We start from the raw sequence: 25,347 nt of genomic DNA, 5'->3' as shown, positions 1-25,347 counted from the left end.
GTCTGAAAACCTACTTTTTGAATGTTCAATGCCCTTAATAAATAACGCGGCGAAAACGCAGATTGCGGGTTATTTCGTTTTACGAGACCTTAAAAAGCGTCCAGGATAACCATTGTGCGAAAAACGGAGATGTACCGCATTTTCGCGCGCATAACCCACACCAAAAAGGCGGGAAATTTTAGTGGCAAAGTAGGAAGGCGGATAATACGCGGGGTTATTCTTTTAGTGCAGCTTCACGGCAATGCGCGTTGTGCCGTGAAGCTCCTACGCCGTAACACTTACCAAACCTTCCATGGCAGCGATTGCGCAAAACATACAAGGACAAGGAAGAAAAAACAAGGACGAGCGCAATCTAACAACTCTAACGCCTTGCAGTCAGAGTATTCTACTGGGTAAATATATGCTTTTTGTGCCGGTTAATACATGAGGATTTTTTTTTTTTTTTTGGCGACGGGTTGAATGTGGGGATGCGGATTCTATGCAGTGCGGGTTATTGCCGCGAAAATACGGTAACTAGAGGTGCCCCCTCCTAGGAACACGTCATTCCTGGTCACCTCCCGAGAATCTTACTGAGGCTATCCGTCGCATTCACATCAGTCCCAGTTATTTCCTGTGAAAGGAAAAAACTATCGATTTCATAGCAATGACCAAATGGCGCTGCCTATGTTCGGCTTTAGCACGAAAAATGCCTGCAGTTTCATAACCTAACGCTACATGCAACAAAAATGTCTTTTTAACAAACCCGTTAGGCGTATTTGGCTAATAAAGCGTTGTGCATTTGAATTACAATGCTGATGGCATTTCAACAGCGAAGCTGCTTAGCAAGTCGTTATTTTTCGTGTCCTCGGTTAGAAATACCAAGAAAATTCATGCATACCAATTTAGGGAGACTCGCCAAGCATAGAGTTTCTTACAATATACACTAGAGAGGAATCTGGCGCTAGCGTCTATGCGGCTCACGTCAAGGCCGTCTGTGTCGTCATAGACCGCCATTATACATCGCGCTCGCCTTAGTTTCATCATTGGCTTGGATTGAAACGTTTTAGTGACCGCGCATTTAAACAAAGTGCCACAAAAACGCGAAGAATAGTGTGCAATTATGTGTGTGGGAAATAAAAACAGGCTGTTTTAAACTAAGGAAAAAGGAAGTAAAGCGTAGTTTTGCCGGAACGGTTGTGCCTGCTATTCCGCAGGCCAAGGGTGTAGTTACGAACAATGTTAATATTTGGTGGGGGAAACTCATTAGAGACTCTGATATTATCAATTTTACCATTATTTCAAATAATAAGTTGTTTGAAGAGTTTGGAAAGTTATTTGAGCGTGCCTATGAAAACTTTGCCTTCGTGGTGAACCGGTGCACCGACCGTCAGCTAGTTTAACAAGAAAAAAGAAAATGTCACGTTAAACAGTAGTGGACGATGACAAGATAGGATGCATACAAGTGCCCGTATCTGTCGTATCTTGTCTTCGTCGAAGTACGTTTTGTTTCTTCTCTACAAATTTCGCGGCGGCATACTACCCGCTCAGTCATGCGTCCTTCGACTGCGGCATCAGCAACGTCGATCACGCATTGCCTGCTGTTTCACTGAGCACGGCTACCACAGAAACGGGATGATTTCGGCTTCCTTGTAGCTTGTAAACGTGTTAATGCATGGTGAAGAAAGCAAATCCCAAAAACCGCTTAAAAATCCAATTGTCATGCCAAGGCCAAGCCAAAAAGGGGGTCCCAAGTACCCCACGACGGCATGACTTACAAGGCGCAGTTTACTCTCTAGTATACTTACTAAGAAACTCTATGTCACCAAGAATGCCGAGCATACCCACCAAGGGAGATTGGCCAAGATTGGCCAAAAAAAAACAAGTCCACCGTTTGCCGTAATCGTGGCAACGCTTACTCGGAACGTGAAAGACACGTCATAGCGTACGCTCCTCCAAGATGATGTCCAATGATTATCACTTCAAAAAAAAAATTAAGGAAGCTCGCTCTTATAACAACAATGATGGAGCAAATGTCGGTGCGGCAGCGAAGAAGAAGCAAACTGGCTGCAAACGCGGACTTAAGCCGTCGTGATGGCCGTGAAGGTTGCGCGCAGCTTCGCCACCTTCAAGTCTCGCACATTAGAGTGAGCTTCCTTCATTATATAAGTTAAGCGCCGCCAACAACCCTTTATTTGAAAAGGACTCTGCAACACTGCCCATAAACGCTATTTTTTTTTTTCGCATCTAGAAGCATTGTGAGAGCTACAGTTATCGCCAGCCAAGAGCTGGCGCGCTGCGTGATTTGCTCATTGCAGCATTTGCGACTTCCGATTCTGCTTTGCTTTTGTGGCTTTTTTAAGTGGCTATTGAATGCGTTCATTGCTGCGACTGAAATGAAGCCGGCCAATAGCCGCTACACCCCTGCAATGACGTAATTCGAGCGTTCGAAGAACGCCATGAACGGGAAAGAGAAAATAATCTTTTGAGCCAATTCTTAGTTATCTGATGGGCATAGAAAAGTACTTTTTTGGCTGAGGTACTTCGTGACCTCCTAATCTAAATACTCAGTGCGTTTGTTGACTACGTTCTGAAAGCTTTTAGGATATAAAAATAATCCCGGGCAATCTCCACTAACGTGAAACCTGGGGAAGGGCGAAGCATGCAGTGTATAAGTCTATTCTTGGCACCTTGGCGTTTTTGGCCACGGAGATGAAAATTATGGGGAGCAGAGGTGTACAGCTTTGCTTGAAACACGAAAAGGTCTAGCGCGAGGCGTCGGAAAACGACTGTCCCGGTGTTTTTTTAACACGCATTACGTTTTAGCGCGAGGCGTAAGCGAGTGTCCAGGTGGTTTAGTACCGTGACCACATTGACAATGACATGAGACCACGACAGCCCGAGCCCCTAAGGAACTTCACCCATTTAAGTCGAAAGAAAGTGTAGCAGGGTCTCTTTAACTACCGCCACAGAAACCGACTAAGACCAGTTTTATACCCTTTAGATTAATGCTTTGCCACAGATGCCTAGTGATTGGTCAACACTTACCGTTCTCCTTAAGATGTTATCTTCTTATTGTTCCCCGCGCGATCATTGGCCTGAGTGGCCTCAATCATTATACGAGCAGCTCATAAATTTGGACGGAAAATGTATCACAGAACCGATGAATCAGCGAACAAAAGGATCTCGAGAACGTTGCCAGCACTGCGAAACCCATTCTCCGCGAATTACATCAAGCAGTGTACCGAATCAGCAGAGTTCAGGGCGAAAGAGCAACAATCTCAAGCGTCCCCTCAAGCGGCCTCCGTAAGCACCAAGCGGCCCGTGAAGATGACCCGATCGTTACCCCCCTCGCCCCTCACGCTGGGGCTGGCTACGGCGACGTTTCCTTTCACGCGTATACAGGGTGTTACGACGATAATTGGTACACTTTAATTTTTTTTCCTGAGCGAACCACTGCTCGGTTCGCTCTCAAACTTCACAGGAAGGTCGCATTTTGTTCTCTATTTTGTTTGACACCGGGAACGACGCTACTTACCTGTTTATTCTGAAAATAAATAAAAACGATTTTCGCCTATGGGAAAATGGCAGCCGATTTGGACGTGCGAACCAGTGAAAGCTAATCTCAAAACGATTGCGCCACCTTGGGTACGCAGAAAGAAACGGACGATGTGGATTCACGCTCCTTCCACGGCAGGAAGAAGCCAAATGGGGCAGCAGACGATCAGAAAATGTGAAAGCAGGTGAGGAAACAAAGTCAACGTTTATTGGCAACGATGAACCGTAGTAATATTTTATTATGATTGGTATAAGGTGTTATGCAACTGTTTGTGGCCATCGTAAACTAAGGACGAAAGAAATTTTCTGATCGTCTGCTACCTCATTGGCTCCTGCCTACCGTGAATCCCCATCGTCCGCTTCGCTCTGCATACCCCAGGTGGCGCCGCCATTCTGAGATCAGCTTGCACTGGCTTGCACGTCCAAGTCGGCCGCCATCTCCACAAAGGCGGAAATTGTTCTTTATTTATTTTCAAAATAAAGAGATGCGTACCGTCGTCGTTCCCGGTGTCAAACAAAATAGACCATAAAAGCGACCGTCGTGTGAAGTTAGAGCCCGAACCGAGCTGCAGTTCGCTGAGGAAAACTTTTTAGTATTCCAATGATCGTCGTAACACCCTGTACATTGATAACGGCGATACCACCCAATTAAATGGGCCACAAAGACAACATGCACGTTTGTTTCCCTAAAAATACTACTTTGCCCGAATAACAACGGCGCGGGTTTTATCGCATACTTCAAACAAATAACGGAGATATTTAAGGAAGCATAAGGAGCAGTGGCGACCCCCCCCCCCCCTTTCGGGCGATTTCGCTGTGACCTCACGGAATCTTGTTTGTGCGAGTGTACCTGCCGACCTTAAGCCCTCACCAAAAAAACATGACTGGGCGATTGTAGGGGGGCCTCTAGTCCCGTTCGATTGTTTCACATGAGTGCTAACGTGTCATTAACACGCTAATAAGTATGTCTTTAGTGCTGGCCCGTATGACGTCACTCCTTCCCATATTACGTCACTGCGGCGAATTTTTTTTTTTTTTTGTAATTCGTGCGTTTTATCGGGTTAATAAGAATGAACACTGCAAATATCATTTATGTAGTGACGTTTTGCCTCAGATATGCGTAACACCATGTTTTGGCTGAACAATGTTGACAAGTATGAACATTGCCACCGGACTTAGATATTTAAAAATGGCTGTGGCTGTATAAACGTATCGTTAAATAGCTCCCTTAACTTGGCCGGGCGGCTGAATCGAGGGACCGCCAGCCAGCCAGCCAGCCAGCCAGACAGAACAAAATTTCCGCGTTGAAGTAGCCCAAGATAGACTATCTTCTTTGAGAAACGCCTTTCGTGGCTGGACTGGAGCTGAGTGAGTTACCAGAGGCCAGTTCTATCAAACTGAAGAAAGCCGTATTGCGTCTCCGTGGCCCCTTAAGCGTGACGTTCGTTTCTCGTGCCATACGGGCCTTGTTTTAGCGAGCCTCCGCGGCAGCGGGCACCCGGGGGCCGCGCGCGGGAGGGGGCCGGATCATGATGATGACCCAGTTAGTGGAAGAGCGGCGCAGCCAACCGGTCCGTCCTTGAACCCGCGCCTTGAACCGCGCCGATCGCTCTCTGCGGCTCTCCCACGCGCCCTGCGATGTCGCGGCGGCGGCGGCCGCAGCTGGCCGACCTTGCCGTGCGTCGACTGTCCGACCCAAGAATGCCGTCCCGGAAAAAGAACGGTCCCGTTGCTGGCTGCCGCAGCGCCGAGAGACGACGCGCACGACTAGAAGGAGTCGAGCGTCGCGGTGCGCGGCTAAATGACGCCGACTTTCGCCGCCTTCAGGAGCGCGTGCGCGAGTGTCGCCGGCCGAACTACTGACTCTTGACTCGTGACGCAGGTGTCGTGAGTCTCACGGGACTACGGCTAGATGGTCTTCCTGTAGGCTGGTGCAGCGACCGATTGTGAGGTAATGGGTTATCGTGACAATATCGAACGCCTAGAAGAGCGTTCGGTATCGCAGAAGACTATTCTAGGACTGTGGACTGGCCCCTCAAAGCAGAGCCAAGCTACGGATAGTTTGTCTTCCTATTTGGAGCACATTAGTCACATTTGAAAATTGTGAATCCATCTGTAGCTCCATCTGCCCTTTTTCTAGGCGTTCGAAATCGTCACGATTACCCATTAGCCCAGAATCGGTAGCTGCACCAGCGTACCGGAAGACCATGTTTATTCTTCCTCAAACGTCCTTCTAATAGTTTTCGCTCAACAGAACCCTTGTTCACGCTAATTATGCTTTTCTAGGAGGAGGAGAAAAACGAACGGAAAGGCCGAGCGTTTATCCAATCTTAGAGCCCGGATTGGTACTCGACACTGGGGAAGGGGTGTTAGGGGATGAAAGAGAAAGCAGGCGAAAAAGAGGCGATATGAGCGGGGCCGGGCACACACTTTAGCCCCTTTTTGGGCACTATAGTCTTTCATCCAAGCGTGTGTCCTTCATGAAACGCAGGAGGGCTTTTGTTGCCTTCTGCGAAGTTTATCCCAAACGCCCTTATCAAAGTTCTGGCTCAACCAAACCTTTGTTCAGGCTAATTATGCTTTTCTTGTGCTTATCTATTGCCTACGCCAAAGCGCTGCTTACCAGCTTGGCTGTTTGTCTTACCCTTTATTTCATTGTGTTTATTCACATCAAGGCTCAGCTGAAATTTCGGTTGAGTCGTTTGTTCTGCCACACGTCGGTGCAACGATGCGATAACCGTTTGCTTTCTGACCTAATTTCTGTTCTCAGTGGTGCCAAGGTTCTTGTCCGTGTACATGCGCGGTCTCATGTCTCTATTACATGAGTGGCGGTGGGTGCGTTCTAAGAGAGAACGGAGTAATACAAAAGCGCCCGCTCCAACTGGAATGCGTCGAATGGACCCGGGCCTGTTCAAACGAGGCACATGTCCACTGGAACGACGCATCCCATCTAGGCTATAACTTTGGCGTGTGAGACGTCAAGGGCTGAGCGGACGGCTGGCTGTGGCGCTGTTCTCAAAAACCCAACCTTCACTATGCAATGCTCATTGCCCGTAGGTGAAACAATCCCTCTTAATCACCATTCCCACGCCCGCGTAGAAGCCGTAACGACATGTGCCGTACCAGCTGTTCTTCTGAAGCACGGCAGCCTTCTGATCCCAGCTGCGGGGGCACGTTCAACTCAGCGTGCGCTATGGCAAGAGCACGACAGGGGGGAGATGGGCGTTCGAAGCGGTCTCGTAACGGCCAGAACGTGATGAGAACGGCATGCTTACGCGCTCTCTTCGTCGCCCAACGTCATATGCAGCAGTCGAGCACGCCGCCTTGCACCGAATGCCGACGCCGCCGCAAAACAGTGCCTGCGGGCTTGCAGACATTGGCATGAGGCCTACACTAATGTTCATCGCAATCTACATTCTTGTCAGTATCCTCAGTAGCAGGTGCCGACGTGTTGAAAAAGAACGTACTGGTAGCATCCAGCACAGTTATGGACGGCGTTAGAGTGCCTTCGAAGTAATTTAGAAACCTCTACGCCCTAACAATTCCCAGCGCCCACTAATGAAGCCGTACGTGACAAAAAGTGCGTGCATGCAGTGTCGCACCAGCGCAACACTGATACAGCCGGTTGTGCAGTTGTGGCACGGCCGCTCCATGCACATCAAGCGGGCGTGCCACAGCTTCTCAACAAGCTGCACCACCGGCGGAGCTACAGACCCTAGTTCTAGGGACTTTAGGCGGAGCCTGAGGCTCTGGGCGAGGCGCATGGGTGGCTTTAGATTGCGGCTGCGTAATCTGCGCAGAATCCGCCACCTAGGAAGACCGCCGTTTTGTGGCCTTCCGTCTATCTGCCTGCAAAGCCAGATATTATGGAAGAGTCAGAGAATTTCGCTCTGAAAATGCTCCTGATCTGCATGTACGGTGGTTCTGTCCCTTTTTTTATCTGTGGGTTACTGTTCACGGTCGGCTGTTCATGGGGCGTTTCGTACGAAACCTGCGTCAAGTGCAGAAGGTTGTGCTACGAAGAATTCGGCTGTGGGTAGTTCTAACCCCAAGCATCACATCGCAACGAACCAACAAGCAAAAGGCGTTCCTGTGACACCTGCCCCGGCCGTGACATCTCATTAACGACAGCCAACATCCATCTAAGTATGCAAATATGACTAACACAGTGCCAACGCGTTCTACTTCAACTGGCAGGAAAACGCCGCCTGTATAAAAATTGCCTAACGCGTCGCCCGCTTTCCAATGGGAGTGGGAGGAACGCTTAGTTCAGGCACTCATCCGCTATGTGGCGCGCGCCGGTGGACGTCCTTCCTGAGATCACTGTTCGCGAGTCGCGAACAGTGCACCCACTTCTACAGCGTGTGTCTGTCAGCTTGCCTCCACGGCGTCGGAGCGCCGCCTGGGGAACGCTAGACAAACTGTCAACTATTTTGCATAGTTTCCGAGAAACGGCGCTGGATGGCGGACATAAAAGCACGTAGGAAGGCTACGGAGCGGGAAAGGGTAGGAGAGAGCAACAGGAGAGTGGTGGCCATTTTTGCTCACGCGTTCGGCAATGATTATACGGGCGGCGTTGAGTACCTAAAAGTTGCTCTTCTAGCTACATCAAGTACCCTTGGTTATCGAATATTGTCCATATAAGTCACTTTCTAGGTTCCTAGAGCTTCAGGGCAAGCGGGCTCGGTCAACGGGGGTAAGTTCCCGTTGCGGGGCTGAACAATTTACAAGGACCGAAGCAGATGGCGAAGCCGACGTGATCGATGACGCTGGGTGATGTGCCTAGACGCACTATGGAAGCAGCAAACTATACTCGGTTACAACTCAAGAACGGCACCACCTCATGTAGTGTATCACTCCGCCAAAGCGCCGGACCCGTGACGTCAGAGCGCGCGCGTTTTGAAAGGGGTTTGCTATGAATGCGTGATATCGTCTGCCTTGTCTCACGCAGTTTGTTTGTCGTCACTGGAGTCGTTTATAAGCATATTAAGTCCAAAAAATCACGGGAACGGCTCATGCCATGTTCAAAATATTCCCAGTAACGCCCTACTTGCGCCGCGCGGAGAAACATCCGGCTACGGTGATAAGGCACAGCGGCAACTTCCGGTGCCGTTCTTAAGTTGTCACCGAGTATAGGCGCGAGCGATGCGACTAACGAAAGATGGCGCCATTGACCTTGTGAATGATTTCCAGGAATGAAAAAGAAAATGGTGTCCAGGAGAGGGCAAAGAGTGTTTTAATGTTCCTGGTTCTAAAAACGATGGCGCAGCGAGGCTGCTGTGACCTATGTCCTTCGAAGTCGACAATCAGATTGAACGAGACGCTTGCAGCCGCTTAAGCCTTTTACAATCGATGAGTTCCGTGGTTGTGGACGACGTACACGGAACGATCAGGGTCTAGGTAGCATTAAAGCCTTTGCTTTATAAGTGCACGGGCTGACCCTACGTAAAAAATAACCAAGAACGTAAAAAAAATGAACAATCACCAACTATCTGCACGAAGAAACTTTGAGTGAACAGGCCAACGAGAAAACGAACAAGAGAAGTCGAGGGTAAGCGGGAGATCTAGCGGGTATGACCCCAAGCATACGCAAGCAAGTGGCAAGAAACAATCCAGCGCCAGATACTGAGAGATCGTTGCCTTAAAAAGGGGACTCTGCAACACTTCTGATAAACGCTTTCACTCTTTCCTTCGTGTCTGTAAGCACTGCGAAAGCTGCAGTTATCGCTAGCACGGAGCGGCACAGCGTGATTTGCTCGTAGCATCAGATACGCCTTCCGCTTCTGCGTTGCTTTTACGGCTGTCTTCTTACAGTGACTATCGAATGCGTTCATCGCTTCCGCTGAAGGAAAGCCAGCCAATAGCAGCTACACCGCTGTAATGACGTTATTCCAGCGGTCGAAGAACGCCAAGACCGGCAAAGAGAGACAAATGTTTTGAGCAAGTTTCTAAGTTATCTGACGGGCATAGATCAGTGATTTTTGGCTGAGGTACCTTGCGAACCCCTAACCTAAGTACTACATGTGCTAGTTTACTACGCTCTGCAAGCATTTAGGATTTAGAAGAAAGTTGAAAGAACTGTTTCAGGGGCCCTTTAATTGGTAGTGCTATAAACACCGCCGGAAGCCAAACGGTAATAACCACGCTGGTCATGTTACCTTTACAAGGAGGGAAATAAGGAATCTAAGCTGGCCCCAGGAAAAGAAAGCGCGCTCGTGTTCAAGTAAGCCTCACCATGACAGCAACAACACTATGACTGCAGGGCTGCGCCCATCCGGAATCCAGTCAATGCCCTTTATGTAAGAGGAAAGGCCTCTAAGATCTGCATCGTGTTCGCAGTCAAAGAGTAAAGGTGAAGCCACACGCAAACGGAGTGTACCCATCAATGTGGATGCGCAGCAATTGGAAGACTCGTCTGCCATCACACAGTGTTTTTGTTGTTGTTGTTACCTTCGTTTTGTTGCGTGTTGTAATTCTCGCGTTTCATTCTTGCCTATATTTTGGTTATACCGATATTACCAGCACCGCATTTTTTTCCAGGCGCCGCGCTGTGAGGTCGGTTTATGTACTGGCCTCCACGTCATCAAATTAAGGAAAGGCTTTTTCGTTTAAAGGGACCCTGCAACACTTTCTCTAACTTTTTTTTTTAATCTTAAATGCTTGCAGAACGTAGTCACCCAACACACCCAGTACTTAGATTAGGGGGTCGCAAAGTACCTCAGCAGAAAATTATTGCTCTATGCCCATCAGATAACTTGTAAACTCTCTCAAAAGATTTTTCTCTCTTTCCCGGTCTTGACGTTCTTCGACGGTCCGAATTACGTCCCTGAGGCCAGGTAGATACTTTTGGCCGGTTTTCCTTCAGTTGCAGCAATGAACGCTTTTCGATAGCAGCTTTAAAAATACAGCCACAATATCAAGGCAGAAACGGAAGGCGTATCTGGTGCGACGAGCGAATCCCGCAGTGCATCTCCGCTCTGGCGATAACTATACCTTTCGCAGTGCTTCCAGATGCGAAGGAAAGAGCGAAAACTTTTATCGAAAGTGTTGCAGGGTCCCTTTAAGGGAATTACGCACCCCTCGCTTTCTGAGAAAACAGAGGTGGAGGACGAATTCCGAAGCTCACCTTTTATCGTGAAACTGAGCTGCTATTATTTCATTTGTGATGGTAGCATAATCACTCAGATGAATTTCTTTTCTTGCTACGGGATTTCCCGCGATCGATGACTTGATAAAGATGGTACGTCGCCCATTTCCGTCGCGATAAACCGAAAAAAAAACCGGTTCCCAGTTCAACCAGGATCAACAAACAGAAAAGAGCCATAAAAACAATTCGTCGACGTTTTAGACTAACATATGAATAATGTATAAAACATCTACATAAAATACGCGCATAAAAACTACGGATGCACCTAAACTTTATCGTATTACGTGATCATACGTGAACATCACTTCTCGTTCACTTATGTCCCCCAGTTATATCGCTGAATTTTGGGATGTTGAGTGTGTGATGTCACAAAACACGTTAGAATTCAATGTTTCTTTTTAAGAAGGCTTCACTGCAACACTCAATGTAGGAAGGCCAACTTGACAAAGACAAAGGCTTATAAAGTTTTCTATGTAAAGTCGGCTTCATTACTTTACATAACTGTATCGCGGGAAACACAGCGGCAGTATAAGAACTTTTAAGTCGAAGTATGAAGGTCATAGGGTCCTTTTATGCTAAGGCAAAATTATGGGACATGTTCGGGCCTCGCTGTTCGCTAACAGCGAATTCCAGCCGCGGTGCTTGGTTACGGCGTTCTGGGAACGCCGCGCTTTTTCGGCAATTAAGCCAAACAACGCGGGGAGGCTGTTCACGCATTAATATCTTCGCAAAAGCCAACAGGGGCCTTTTGTTGATTTTAATTTGATAGTTTGCCTGGTGGCATAGTAGGTGAACGCGTTCACAGAAACAAGAACATTAGGTTAGTTTCGTGGATGTAGTTCAGAAGTTTACGGCGAAAGGGCCCATGCACCCAGCGTTGTAGGCCAGGACGGCGGGTAGGTTTCTTAAAATTCGGTGTATTTGAGCCGCTGTGGTTTAGAATGTCCGCTCCGCAACCCCTTCGACGCTCGTTTCGAATGCCAGTTTAACTGACAAGGGGTGAATTCCAAAGCCCCTGCTCTGGGAACCCTCCACCAATTCACGCGCGCATGTGACCTCAAAGATTTGAGCTGGGCTTCAGCGTGAGGCATTTAAGAAAATTCGGAAAGAAGAAAATGGTGTCAACGAAATAGCACGCAAGATTGATTGATTGATTGATTGATTGATTGATTGATTGATTGATTGATTGATTGATTGATTGATTGATTGATTGATTGATTGATTGATTGATTGATTGATTGATTGATTGGCTGTTTATCGGAGGAGGTCAATAGACACTGAAGGGGATGAGGGAGAGTGGGAAAAGGGAAGAGGTATGCAAATAAAAGTTATCAAAAACACATTTGAACTTCTTGTCACATTAGAAGGTCAGTTCGCACTTGTCATAGAATCACTGACCTATATAGGGCTGAGTCAATCACGAATCAAACGGCTTTGTATAGAACATTCTGGAGAGAGAATTGTACAATTGCCTCTAATAAAGAGGGATATGAGCGCATTTGACGAGTATGGTCCAGTTCATCACACGGAATAGAGTGTAGTGTTAAAAGTTCCGATCGTCCTTGTGAAAAGGCAGAGCACATCCGGATAAGATGGTAAAGATTGGAGACAATTAATTCCCCGCAGAATGTGCACTGTGGGGTATACGCTGTACGAGGATGGGTCAATTTAAAAAGAATGTCGAGAGTATATGCAAGAGACGTTAACTATGGCGGATTTCGCCTTGCATAGAACTGCGGGTAATTTCTCCGCCCTGGACTCGACAAACCCGCAATAAATGCGACTGTAAATATTTGGGGGAGGCCATCATCCTGTAGCGGTCTCAAACAGGCTGATGATGACGATGATTACTCGTCACACAACGACAGAAAAGGAAGCGGTCAACACGAGCGGGCTCATTAAACGGTGTTTTGTTTGTGCCGTGTGACGTGAGCGGTAGGTGAGTGAGTGAGTGAAACACTTTATTAAAGAGCCAGGAAGAGAAAATACAACTTCGTTTAAATTGAAAGAACTAGGATTCAGTATCTCACTCAGCTCCATTACAGCCACAAAAGATGTTTTTTGACGAAAAAAAAGCAAGAAGTATTTAAAAACTGTCAAATTTCGCGCCACAGTGACGTGTTATGAGCAAGAATGGCGTCAAACGGGCCAACAATAAAACATAATTTTCAGTGCGTTAACTGCCCGTTAGCATTCAAGTGATGCGGTCAAATGGAACTAGAGGCCCCATTACAGACGTCCAGTCATGTCTCGTCGCGACAGGTCAGTTAGGCGGCCGCCAATCGCACAAACAAGGTTCCTTGACATCATAGAAAAGTTTCGGGAAATTGGCTAGGGGGTAGCGACTGCTTCACACGCTTTCTTTAATATCTCCGTTATTTGTTCGATGATTGCGATGATATTGGTATCATTGTTATCGGGACTAAGCAGTCTTTCTATTAAACCCAACTTGTATTTTGTCTTCATGGCTCCTTTGAAGGTGAGAGGCCATGAGGCCCTGCGGGGAAGTGGAAATGGGTAGGGAGAGGAGAAAGGGAAAGGTCACAATTCACACAATGTACACAGTTCAAGTCTTGGGGTACTATTCACAAAATGCACAGTTCACTCAGTCAGTGGCACCAAAATGCACAGTTTGCCCCGCTGACATTGGCCGTGGATGGGTATGGTCAGTCCGGAACAGTCTCTCAGACTGCTACACCAATCTGTACAGGCCGTTTTCAAGGGCGTACAGGGTTATTATTTCTAGAGTAGCGGGGTCGTCACGGACACGACTAACGTTCTTCAGTTCAGTCCCAGGTGCAGGACCTAGAGTTGGCAGCTGATGGCGGTTACGGGCGAATAGAGGACAGAGCCAAATTAAGTGGAAGAGATTTGGTATGTCATCACGATTACAGTGGGGGTCGGCGCTAATGCAGGAACGCAAACTGCCTGCGTGGTTGTCATTTTGACATTTGACTTTAATCCTTTAACAGAGACCAGTGATTCTAGTTGAACTTTAAACAGCCAAAATAACGGCCATGAGTGATGGTTGGGGCACTGTCTTCTGAATCGGATTCGCTTTATTTTGAGCTACGCCACAAAGGAGCTGCAGCTCGCGGTAAAGCGCCTCACATCATTGGGAACAACGCACGCAGGGCACATATGGTACGAGACAAGGCAGAGCTTGGACAACCAGAACTGGTGATCGAGATGAGTTTGTCCGTAACTTTCCAAATCAGATTCTTCGTCGCGATGGTTCGATGCGGCGGTCGTCCACAGCTCCGTATTTGTCACATGGAGCCACTTTGAGAAGCTGCTTGTACCGTGTTCATCGCCTGCTCACCACTGCTGGCAGAGCTCGTTATACCCCTTGTGGTGGAGAATCTTGAAAAGTACTAGCTACCATGGTAACTGTTGTTATTGCACACGGATAGAGAATCTTGAAAGGTACCAGGTACGAGGTATCCGCTGCAAGAAGCAGAGGTACCATTTTTATGGCACCTGTATTCACGATACCTTCAACATTTTAGTAATGCTCGGGATTGGGCGAGTTGGTTCATGATCGCTGGAAAACCTTCAGCTGGAACGTACGGAAACGAAGGACCGTCGAGAGGAGCAGCATTGTGTCCGTGTTTCTCTCAACCGTCCTTCGTTTCCGCACGGTCCAGCAGAAGGTTTTCCAGTGGTCTTCAATATATTGTTCAAAGTTTTTTGCTATTTTTGTTACACATCCTGTATCTCTTGTAAACTGCTCTGTGCTGTGAATTGCATTTTTTCCCGTCTTCATGCGATATGCCTATTTATGTATCTCGTCTTGCTCCGGTGTTCCCTTTTGTTAATTTTTTTTAAACACACTCTTGCGCTTTACTTCTGTGTCTTGCGGTAAAACGTGCACTTCTCTTTAATAGCTAAATAAATAAATAAATAAATAAATAAATAAATAAATAAATAAATAAATAGGCCATTAGCCCACTGTAAAGCAGCCGACCTTGTTCTTTTTATCTCCGGAAGTTTTTCATCTTTCCATAGGAGCCATTCTTACCCCCAAAAGGACGTACGCTGTACGCTTTGAAGAGAGACGTAAATATTGCGAAAGCAACAAAGGAGCCATTGAGCTATAAAGCCGGCGTCCGTCATCCGCAGCAGAAAAACAGCGTTCCATGGCCTGAAACGTTTTATACGACGAGCTTAAACTGGGCAGTAGCGAGAAATGAGAAATGGCCGTCCATATTAGTACGCCGCAGGTGAAGGGAACGAAAGAGCGCAGCTGAACGAGCGAACACACAAGCAGTGAAATTTCCCGTCGTCGTCATCATTCCCGTTACACAGCGTTAGCAGCGAGCAGCGCCGCAACCTGTAGAGGCAGGGCGAAGCCACTAGAAAGTGCTAAGGCGGCCGGATCGCAGAGCAAAGCGTCTCAAGCGGCTAGATTACAAATAACTTGGTCAACGCGGGGGGGAAACAAGGCCTCTCAAGCGTTTAACTCAACTTCCTTCCTTTCGGATTAATAAGCCGCAATAAGTTCTGAGGTGTTGTCAAACCTTTTGCATTGAATCTTAAGAATATTATATGCATAAATATTCTTTCGACGCTCCTCCAATTCAGGAAACACTGGCTCAGCAAATTCCAGTGTTAACGAAAGCGAAACGTTGTCATAGCTCGAGGCTTGCAGCACTGCTTCTGCAGCGCGCCAGAAGCCCCCTTTCGCTACGACCCATGCGTCTTCCTCCTCTAATGCAATGCACCGTACTGCGTGCAGGCACGCGGCTTTCGCCATCGCCTCCTCAGCGGCGGCACGTCTTGTGAGTCTCTCGCTGCCACGCTCCGCTCGCTCGGGCCGGCACGTTAATCCGCCGAAATGGGTTCCCGGCGATGAACGCTCACTCTCCCACCGTTCGGCGAGAAATGAGGCGATGAGCCGCCGGGCTCCCAGACGCCCCCAACACCTTCCAGACGATGAGGAGGACGGCCTCCTTGGCCTAGTTTGTCTCGCGAGATAATTACCGACCCCCACCAACTAACGCGAGCGACGCGTTTAATATCGTTCATTGCGAAGGACGAGATGGCTCTAATTGATCCTGGTATCATGATGTGGGGTGGGGCGTCCTTACCTTGGCGGTGTCCGTCCGGAAGCGACCAGATTCGGCGGCGCGCCCAATGTAGGTTGTCGAGTCGGTCGTCGACCTTGCAGCCGTCGGCGATTGACCCGTCTTTTTTTTTTTCTGCCATGCCCATCGTGAATCTGAGTGTGCGCTTGTGTATGTGTTTTCGCCGGTATGTGGGCCACGAGGACTTCCGGACAGCGCACCCAGTGCTTGCCCACCGGGGTCAGAATTCAGGGTCGTCTGCTTCGAGAGTACAACCATCGTCTGCTTCGAGAGTGGCTGTCGTCTGCTTCAAGAGTACAGTCATCGTCTGCTTCTGGAATAACCATTGCCTGTTCCAAGAGTCCAGCCTTCGTCTGCTTCTGGAATAATTGTTTACTGCTTCGAAAGTACCCCCTTCATTTGCTTCTAGAACAACCGTCGTTTCCTTCTACAGTACAGCCTTCCTTCTAGAGTACAGCCTTCATGTGCTTCTATAACAACCGTCGTCTGCTTCGAGAATACAGCCTTTGTCTGCTTCTACAACAACCACCCTCTGCTTCGAGAGTACAGCGATCATTTTCTTCCGGAATAACCATCTGCTTCGAGAGTATGGCAGCCGTCTGCTTCAAGCAACGCGTGAACAAATATCATCCTAAAGCCCACCGTGGGAACGCCCACGACAGGCGGCTGCTCCGAACACCGAGAACGTTGACCGCGTTCGCGCTTTTCTGAATGACTGAAGATGGAACTTGAGACAGACACGGCGATAAAAGAGGCGCGTGGCTGATCGTGAAGAAAACTAGGCTTAAGAACGATTCACCGATGGCCTACTGTTTCTCTAACCAGGGCAGCCTTTTGCGACTCAGATGTCTTACTGCCTGCAACATGCCTCCAGCGTGTTTGTCTTGAATAAAGCCTATTGAACTTCCGCTATTCTACTTAGAGCTGCCCCGAACGGTGCACGTAAACTTGTTACACAAATTTCCTTTCGTATACTTCGACTTACGTGTATTACTGTGTCAGGACATCTCCCCATGGTTGTCAGTTATGCGTTTATTTTCTCCTTTGATTGTGGTGCCAGCACAACGTGACGTCACACCCTCAACGTCAGCTTTCAAGCCTTGTGTGCACTCTCATTTACGGCGACCCCGTCGGCACCGAAGGTTGTTGGCACACTGTCGGCGCTCACGTCAGAATTGCCCATGCCGGAATGAACTTGGCAAAAACACGTCAAACTTGACGGTGACGCGTCTGTGGGGGCCGGGTGTGGGCGTTCGTTCCGCGCGCATCGCCGACGCAGCCAAAGCCTAACGGAAGCTGCCCTGTCGAGTAAGCCAAGCCCGGTGGGCGCAGACAGGTTTCGCCTCGCCCCAAACGCACCTTCCCGCGCTCCCATGAGCTGGCGCATCTTCACAGGCGTTGTGTCTTGACCACAACCTCTGGCATCCCTGTCGCATACCCGATGCCTGAGCGTCGCCTCTCGTTGAAAAATTCCTGTTTTCAATTAGCTCGACTCGGAGGCGTTGCATTCCTGTACCATTGGGTGTTCTTTATATCGGGCTGTAACGCGTCATGCGATGCTCTGAGTTCGCGAAAGAAAGAAGAATTTCGGATGTCTATACGGGAGTGTATATTAAAGGGGACATGCAGACAAAATACAAGTTTGTTTTATTCAAAGGATTTCGTGTTTCATAGTTCCCCCCAGCGCTTCTTCTTAAGCAAGCGATGCTTTATTCACTGAGAAATTAATAAATTTAAGGTAAAACTTTGATTCTCTCCCCAAATCGTGTGTTTCAGTGACGTCTGCAATGACATCACAGAAGCCACTCTGGAGCCGATTGCGGAGTCTTGTTTACCGTTACTCTACCTAAAGTTGGCGTTATTATACCGCGAAAGAACGTTTTCTGCCTTGGTTTCGTTTTTGACCATATTTGTACCTGGCTTGTTTTTGTTGAGGTAGAAAATATTCGTTTCGTGAAACATGGTGTTCGCTCGACAAATACGGCCACATAAGACACCGTCACTTCCACCAATCGCCCAGTGTCGTCTGAGACAACCCCGAAGCACCGCAGTGCTGTGCAGCTGAAACAAGCATAGTGCGCGCAGTACCAACAGCAGTACGCATCGGTACTCGCAACTTTCACTGCTTAATCCACCATTCTTACTGCTATAAAAAGAATGTTCCCGTAATTTAAACGCAAATAGCTCGTTCGGCAAGCTTATAAGCCCTGCCTAATTTCCTTTCGCCGGTTTCAGGCAATCGCAGAGCAGGTCGGTATGACATCATGGGTTCTGTTGCGGGGAATGAGCTCATCGGTCGCATGGCCGTTCCCTTTTTCCCTAATTATATAGCTTATTTGGGCGAAGTTTACGTTAAAAGTTGTGTCAGTATGATTCTAACGGGGCAATGTTTCTAATGAACCAAATTTGTGTTTTTTCTGCATGGTCCCTTCAAGGGGGCCATGAATACACAATACAAGTCTGGTGGATTAAAAAGACTGCTTTATCTTTCTAACAATGATGCTAACTTTATCGCAAACTTCAAAGAAATAATCGAGATATTAAAGAAAACGTATGTACCAGTGGCGCCTCCCGGGCCACTTTCCGGCTATTTCTTTATGACGTCAGAGAACTTTGCTTCTGTGATTGGCAGCCACCGACCGAAGCCACCGCCCAGAGACAAGACTGGGCGATTGCAATGGGACATCTAGTTTCGTTTCATCGTATCACTTGAATGATAACATGCAGTTAACACGCTGATAACTATGCTTCCGGTGCTTGCCCATAATACGTCAGTCTTGTCCATATTGGGCAACTGCAGCGGAAAATTTTAATGTTGTTCGAATTTCGAAAAACGTCTTTTGTGGCTAAAATGGGGCTGAGCGAGTTACCAAATCGCAGTTCTTTCAAACTAAGCAAAGTTGCATTTTGTTTCCACATCCCCGTTGACCGGTGTGTGCAACACTGGAAGTTAGTGCAACCAGTTCGAACGTACTTGCTAAGCTCTGTTCGTTTAGAGTAATAGGTGTGTTAACTCCATGCTAGCATGCGAGCGACGCGGTCAAGTGAATCCAGGGGCTCCACTACAATTGCTTAGTTGTGTTTCTCGGCGCTAGCCTCTGTTGGGGGCGCACTAACTAGTCCCTGCTGCGTGGTAGGGCCGGAGCGAGGGAGAGTTTGGTTTCGGTTTTTGCTTTTGTGAAGCCCGGTTTCCTTTATTTTGGCTTTAAATTCGCATGAGAGCTGTTCTCATATGGCAACCTTTCATATCAATCGAATCCCTTTTTTGTCTTCACGGGCCCTTTAACGAGCCCCGAAATCTCGTACACACACAAGTTTACCGCCTCTTAGCTTCATTGGAAGAGAGAGAGAGAGAGCAACTAAATTTTTCTGACAGAATCTAAATGTCAAGGTGGGGGTCCTCAGTTCAAGACTCCATTAGAGGCTCCTACTGCAATGGCCCCTTCCGCCAGCAGAATAGCTGGGAGTCGGGACAGGAACTGGGCAGTTCCTATTGCGACTGCTCACGGGAAGGGTGCGTGATTCCAGCAATTTCGGGGTTTGTCGAACAATCCCACACCATGTGGTACAGGGCTCCTGGTTCACTGCAGAACTTGCACAGCGGAAAGAACTACGTAACATAGAGCAAGGGGTATTGGTCGGGCAGGGAAACATTGGAGGAGCCGGAGGCAGTGCTCTTTTCTCTGGGTTAAGGATTCATGTGCGGAGAAATTGAGAACCTTGAGGATGTATAATACTGGGTCATTTCCTGGTAATTAAGCAAAAGGTGCGGAAGCTCTATCAGGGACGTTCGTGTCGCCTGACCGGATAGATCTCGGACGATTTTGTGGGCGGCCATGTTGCCCTGGGGGGTCGAGTGGGCTACGCTCCAGTCAAGTTAACACCGCCTGGTCTGCGCTGTTAACGGCTTGCGCTGTAACACACACGTAGATGAGCAAGCATCTTTGGATGAGCATGGCCCGTCATTGGAAGTTTCAATGCACCGGTACCACAAGCACGAAGCTTTGCGAGTTCCTAACCTATTTTACCCTAACCGAGACCAAGGGACACCATTCTGAGGAGCTTAACATACACCCGAAAACACATTCACCATTTCATTTTTATACAACAGCTCCAAGCTTGCTTCGTGCACATTTGTGGATGTTCCAAGCAATAACTAAAAACACTGTATGGGAAAACACGCAAAACTGAGGATTTATATTCATTGGGACCAGATTATGTCTACCGCAGTTACACCATATTTAAGGACTACGATGGTCTTACTTAATTACTGCGAACAAGCCACGTCACTAGTGCATGTTCATTGAAATAAATCGCATAATTTGTTGCCCTGGTCACATTTTCTGGCTCTGTGGTTATTAATTAACGTTCATTAAACTACACACCAACAATGATGTTCTCCGCGGGTTCCTTGTTCCTTGTTCTCGTTTAATTTGTGATTGGGAATGCACACACCGTCAGTTAACGGCCATTCTTACTTTCTTGGCACTAGGGTTGCCTCCAGATCCGTTTAGCTACGGCGCGTTTTTCTTTGGCGTCGGGTTCCATTCAAGCTGAGGGAAATTTTAAAAAACATTAGTTATTAACCATTTTACCACCACATAGACTTAATGGCAGCTCACCAAGCATGTATGCAAAACATATTACTTTTTTTCTGCCACGACATCTAGAAAGTGTTAGAGGCGGATTTACGATACGTTTCGGGAGGAAGGGGGGCCAGGGTTCGGTCCAGTTAGGCTAAGAAGGGTGGCTTCTTTTGTTTTTAGTCTGCAGAGCTGTCCCTGCATCCATTTACAAAGATTTGAAGTTGTACCGAACTGTTTACGCTTAACGCTAATATTTTGTTTTGTTTTGTTTCCCTGGCAGGGAGGAGCCATGTTCCTGCGGCTGGTGCTCTTCGCCTCGGCCCTGGGCGCCGGCCAAGTCTCACGTAAGCCACGCCTCAAATTTTCCCTTTTTTAATGCGGAAGCTTCATTCACGTTTTCGAGGTGTTCCACGCTTCCCGCTGCAATGAAGGGAGAGCTTATCACACCCGGCTTTTACAAAGTCGCTTATAATGAAGCAGTTTGCTGTCCCCGCCCGAAGACTTTCGTATAAAGGGATTACTCTAGTTCTAAGGAACTATAGTTCTTCAAGATAGTAAATACCTTGCAAGAAACTTCTTGAAGCACTCAACAATTTAAGACTACGCATGCGCAATTGCAGTCGCAGACACCGGAGACGTAAGCGACGACGGCGACAGCCTGCAGGGCAGGAGTCCCCGGGAAACGCCGCCTGAGCTGAAGATCGTCTGCTACTACTCCAACTGGGCCGTCTACCGGCCTTCTCTCGCCAAGTTCACACCGCAGAACATCAACCCCTACCTCTGCACGCATCTTATATACGCCTTCGCCGGATTCAACAAGCGCTACGAGCTCAAGCCGTACGACCCCTACAATGACATTGAGCAGGGTGAGTATACTGTCGGTGCGAACCAGTGGGACTGCGCATGTGATGAAGATAGTGTTTCTGGTGGGGGTGATGCTCATGGCAAGGTTGTGCATTGATGGCAATGATCACTGGGCTGTCTTGTCGCTAGTTTGGGTGACGCCCAATTCCTTTGGGTGAATGTCCCCGCATTTGTCATTTTCGTAGGTGGGTCGTGTGCTTTTTGCTAGGCAACCAATTTGTTGTGAAAACCTCGGCTTCAGGCAACTGGCGGAGACACTTGAAGCAGACGTTTAAAGGCTGATTCTGGGCTGATTTAGTGCTGCATCGTTGAAGGGAGAGTTTTGAAATAAAGGGAGTGGCTTATTTTGCGCTTTAAAGAAGTAGGACAAACAACAATATAGAGATAGCTCACGTTAGGTGAATTACTGCATTTAACGGCATTTGAAATGTGCTTAGACTGACGAAATATCAGGCTCGCGTGACATTTGTAGGAGTACGACGGCTGTTCAACATGCTTTGGTAAATCTTAACATAAATAATATACGGTGTACCTGCGTAGAAATTTCAACCAAGTAAACAGTCATACCTATGACACTCCCACACCTCTAGGCCAGTATGTGCATTCAAAAGCAACCAAGGGAAAACGGCTAGCCTCATAGCAGACAATGCAAAGAGGTAACCCAAACTACTGAATGACCTAGCCATCATACGCAGTTGGCGGTTCTTTCAGTTTTAATTTGGCTCAGAAACAGCGAGAAGTCCTCACACTTTTTGCGGAGCATTTGGCTAGTCCCGTGAGGATGGATAAGAGCAATTCGCCATTTGGCCAGTTTTCAACAGTTCCGCTTTATTTGGTGCGAATGGAACTGACACTGAGAAACGCCATATGCCTCACATGAATCCGCCTCATGCGCCAACGCAGGCAACTACAAGAAGTTCGTGGGCCTGAAGCAGTACAACCCGGGACTGAAGACCATGGTAGCCGTAGGCGGCTGGAACGAGGGATCCAAGAGGTATACTCGACTGGATGTTGGACACAACAAAGATCTATGCCACATTGGTTGTAGAAGCCTACTGTCACCAATTAATTGCATTGAGTTGGAACAAGAGTAGCAAGCTATTATTTCGCTACTCTACCCTTGCTGCAGAGTGATTCCAATGGTTTAGTAGATTTCCACTGAACTAAAACTTTCACTCGCGCCAACTGAAACGTCACAGGGGCAAATAAAGAGCCCAGCTACGTTACCACACAAGGCAATGAGGGGATGTGTCACACTTGCCATTTTGTGAGGCCACCTAGCGGTAAGAAAGGGAGAAATAGTAACATAGACATTCCGCTCAAAGCAGACTTCACTACACATTACGGCCCACACAAAACTCTGCCAGACCGGATGGTGGTTGTAGCGTCAAACGGAAAATAGGAGAGGCGAGCTAAAGATGGGAGCAAAAGAGAACAGAGACAGCGGGAAAAGTGGACACTTGCCCTCTGGCAGACCACATGGGCAAAATAATAAATAAATCAGTTTGCGACCGCTGATGGTACATTCAAAGCTTTTCAATGACATGATTGTCGTCTGAAAGTGGAGACCAATAGTTGCTCAGGTTGTTGCTCAAATCGCTGCAATTCAACATTTCAATGATGATAGACGCAGTAGCCCTCGAAACTCCCGAGTATACCCCAGGTTTATAGGTACAGGAAATGGACAGTGATCGTAGACTGCAAACAAGAAAGTTTTTCTTGACAGTTTGAACAACTCAGCAGCAGATTGTTGCAAGCATTGTTTGCAGACGTATTTAGACAAATAGCATGCATTTGCGTAAACGGACATTTCTTTTTTTGTGTGTGCAAAACAAATCACTCCACATACGCCTTCCCTTTATTGGGTCACTGAAGTGAATTTCTCGAATTACTATTTGTGGCTGAATTGTGTACTAATCCTTAATTTCGTTATCTAGACAAGCAAGGATAACCAAAGCGTTAGCTTATCTGTGTTGCTTGGAAAAGAAGGAGAATAAGTAAACTGCCCATACAGGACAATGTATGCTACGGTACGGCCGTGGTCGCAGTCGCACAGCTATGGCATGTCCCATTAAATTATTTCAGTTCCCTGGCATACTTTGCAGATTCATTTGCTTTTTGTTTTGTTTTGTTTTGTTTTTTCGTACGCCGTAGCCACACCTCCCCAAACCTTCTTGTGAAGTCTTTCAGCCATCGCGCAGCCATCTTGTGGGCTTACGAGCAGAACACCATTTACAAAGCACATTTTGAAAACGGTTTTCGAGTGTTTTGTGCGCGCACTACGGCGGCTCCACTCGGCCCGCACGCAAGGCGGAGACCCCATCGTTCTTAGCCGTGCGCGTGCGTGCCAGACGAACGGAAATTCAACTACGCATGCGCACAAAACGCTCACGGACTTATTCGAAATGCGCATTCGCGTTTCTGTGCCATTCAAACGAACACGCAGTGCGAAAACAAGCACAAGGGCGCTATGACGTCACGCTCGCAACCGCGACGTTAAAAGCGAACCCGTCTATCGACGAGAGAGAGAGAGAGAGAGAAATAAACTTAATTGCGATACGTAGTTAGGAGGGGGCGGTGACCGGTAGTTGCAGTTTGCCGGTGACCAAGGCAGCCCGTTCCGTCAGACTTGTTTGCATCTGCGGGTCGGAGCTACCCAGCGCCGCCTCCCATTGCTCGATGATACGGATTAATGGGAAGGGGTCGTTGTTGCATGCCCACATGGTATGGATGATGGTGTCTTTCAAGCCACATGCGGGGCAGTTGGGGGACTGATACAGTGTTGGATGAATTAGGTGCAGTTTGGCGCGACAGGGTAAAGTGTTTGTTTGAATGAGGCGCCATAAGCGTTCTTCAGAGTGAGAGAGGGTAGGATGAGCCGGCGGGAATATGCGGCGGGCGAGGCGGTAATGTTGAGTTATTTCCCGATAGCTAAGCAAGCTGTCTCGGGCTGATCGGGCTCCGTGTAAGGGTATGAGGCTTGGGCCTGCTCGGACAGTGAGTTCTCGAGCTGCTTTGTTGGCTGCCTCGTTGCCCCCCAGCCCTGTATGGGCAGGAGTCCAGATCAGCTCCACGGGGTCGGTAGGGGGATTTTGAACAAGAATTTGGAGCGCCTGGGGAGAGATGGTACCCCTGGCAAAGTTTTGAATGGCCGTTTTCGAATCAGAGATGATAATTGTGGGGGTTGGCCGTTGCGTTAGTGCTAGGGCGATTGCCGCTTCCTCCGCCGTTGCAGGATGACGGGTGCGTATTGTGAGGGAGGTGAGGGGTGGGGAGTTAGGGCTGAATATTGCTGTGACAGCGTACGCGTCGTGATGTCTATAGTCTGCTGCGTCTACGTAGAGGGTGCTCGGCTTAATGGGATATTTCTCAGTCAAGGCCCGTGCTCGCTGTTCCCTGCGTGCTTTGTTGTGCACTGGGTGCATATTGCGTGGGAGAGGGCGGATGCAGAGGTGCGCATGAATGCTTGGAGGAATGGGGACTTTGGGATCAGTGATTATCGGAGCTCGCAGATTTAATCTATGCATGATCTGTCGACCAGTGAATGTTGTCGATAGGCGCTTAAGTTGATTGAGTTGATGGGCCTCGACTATTTCTTCTGCAGTGTTGTAAACGCCCAGCTGTTCTAATCTGGCAGTGGGAGTGGTGTGGGGTAATTGCAATGCCGTCTTGTATATCCGGCGAATGAGACAATTAATTTTTGCCAACTCTGCTTGAGAGGGATTGAGGTATGGCAGAGAATACGTAATACGGCTTATTACAAACGCATGTATAAGGCGGATTCTCTCTGCTTCTTTAAGGCCTTTGTTGCGAGCGGAAATTCTGCGTAATATGCCCATGGTTTGAGTTACCTGGGATTTAAATTGAGTTATAAAGCAGGTGTTCGCGCGGTTGCGCTGGAGAGTAAGGCCCAGAATTTTAATGCTAGGCACCTCCAACACTTCTACGTCCTCCACGTGGACTTTTATACTGGGAGGCGTTCTTGAACCCGATTTAGCTGGAAGGAGAAGTAGTTGTGATTTATGTGGGGAGCATTCTAATCCGACCTTGCGAGCTTCGTCAGTGACGATTCGGGCACCCGTTTGTAGGGTGTCTTCGATTTGGCCATCGCCCCTTGACGCCCACAGGG

At 48.1% G+C, this 25,347-nt stretch overlaps 1 protein-coding gene across 1 annotated transcript in view; it reads left to right on the top strand.

Moving 5' to 3' along the window:
- The window catches only part of LOC144138427 (uncharacterized), a 66,727-nt gene that overhangs the window by 27,685 nt on the left and 13,695 nt on the right, over positions 1 to 25,347 (top strand). The window contains exons 2-4 of the mRNA XM_077670699.1: positions 20,635 to 20,698; positions 20,975 to 21,220; positions 22,122 to 22,212. Of these exons, the coding sequence (XP_077526825.1) occupies positions 20,644 to 20,698; positions 20,975 to 21,220; positions 22,122 to 22,212 (392 nt within the window). The 5' untranslated portion in view covers positions 20,635 to 20,643. The remainder of the gene's footprint in view (positions 1 to 20,634; positions 20,699 to 20,974; positions 21,221 to 22,121; positions 22,213 to 25,347) is intronic.

This window comes from Haemaphysalis longicornis, unplaced genomic scaffold (assembly GCF_048455015.1).
Source record: "Haemaphysalis longicornis isolate Haplotype H1 unplaced genomic scaffold, Haemaphysalis longicornis Haplotype H1 scaffold_5, whole genome shotgun sequence".
In the NCBI taxonomy this organism is placed as follows: domain Eukaryota; kingdom Metazoa; phylum Arthropoda; class Arachnida; order Ixodida; family Ixodidae; genus Haemaphysalis; species Haemaphysalis longicornis.
Note: the sequence above shows the minus strand (reverse complement) of the source record. Positions and strands in the feature narration are given on the sequence as shown.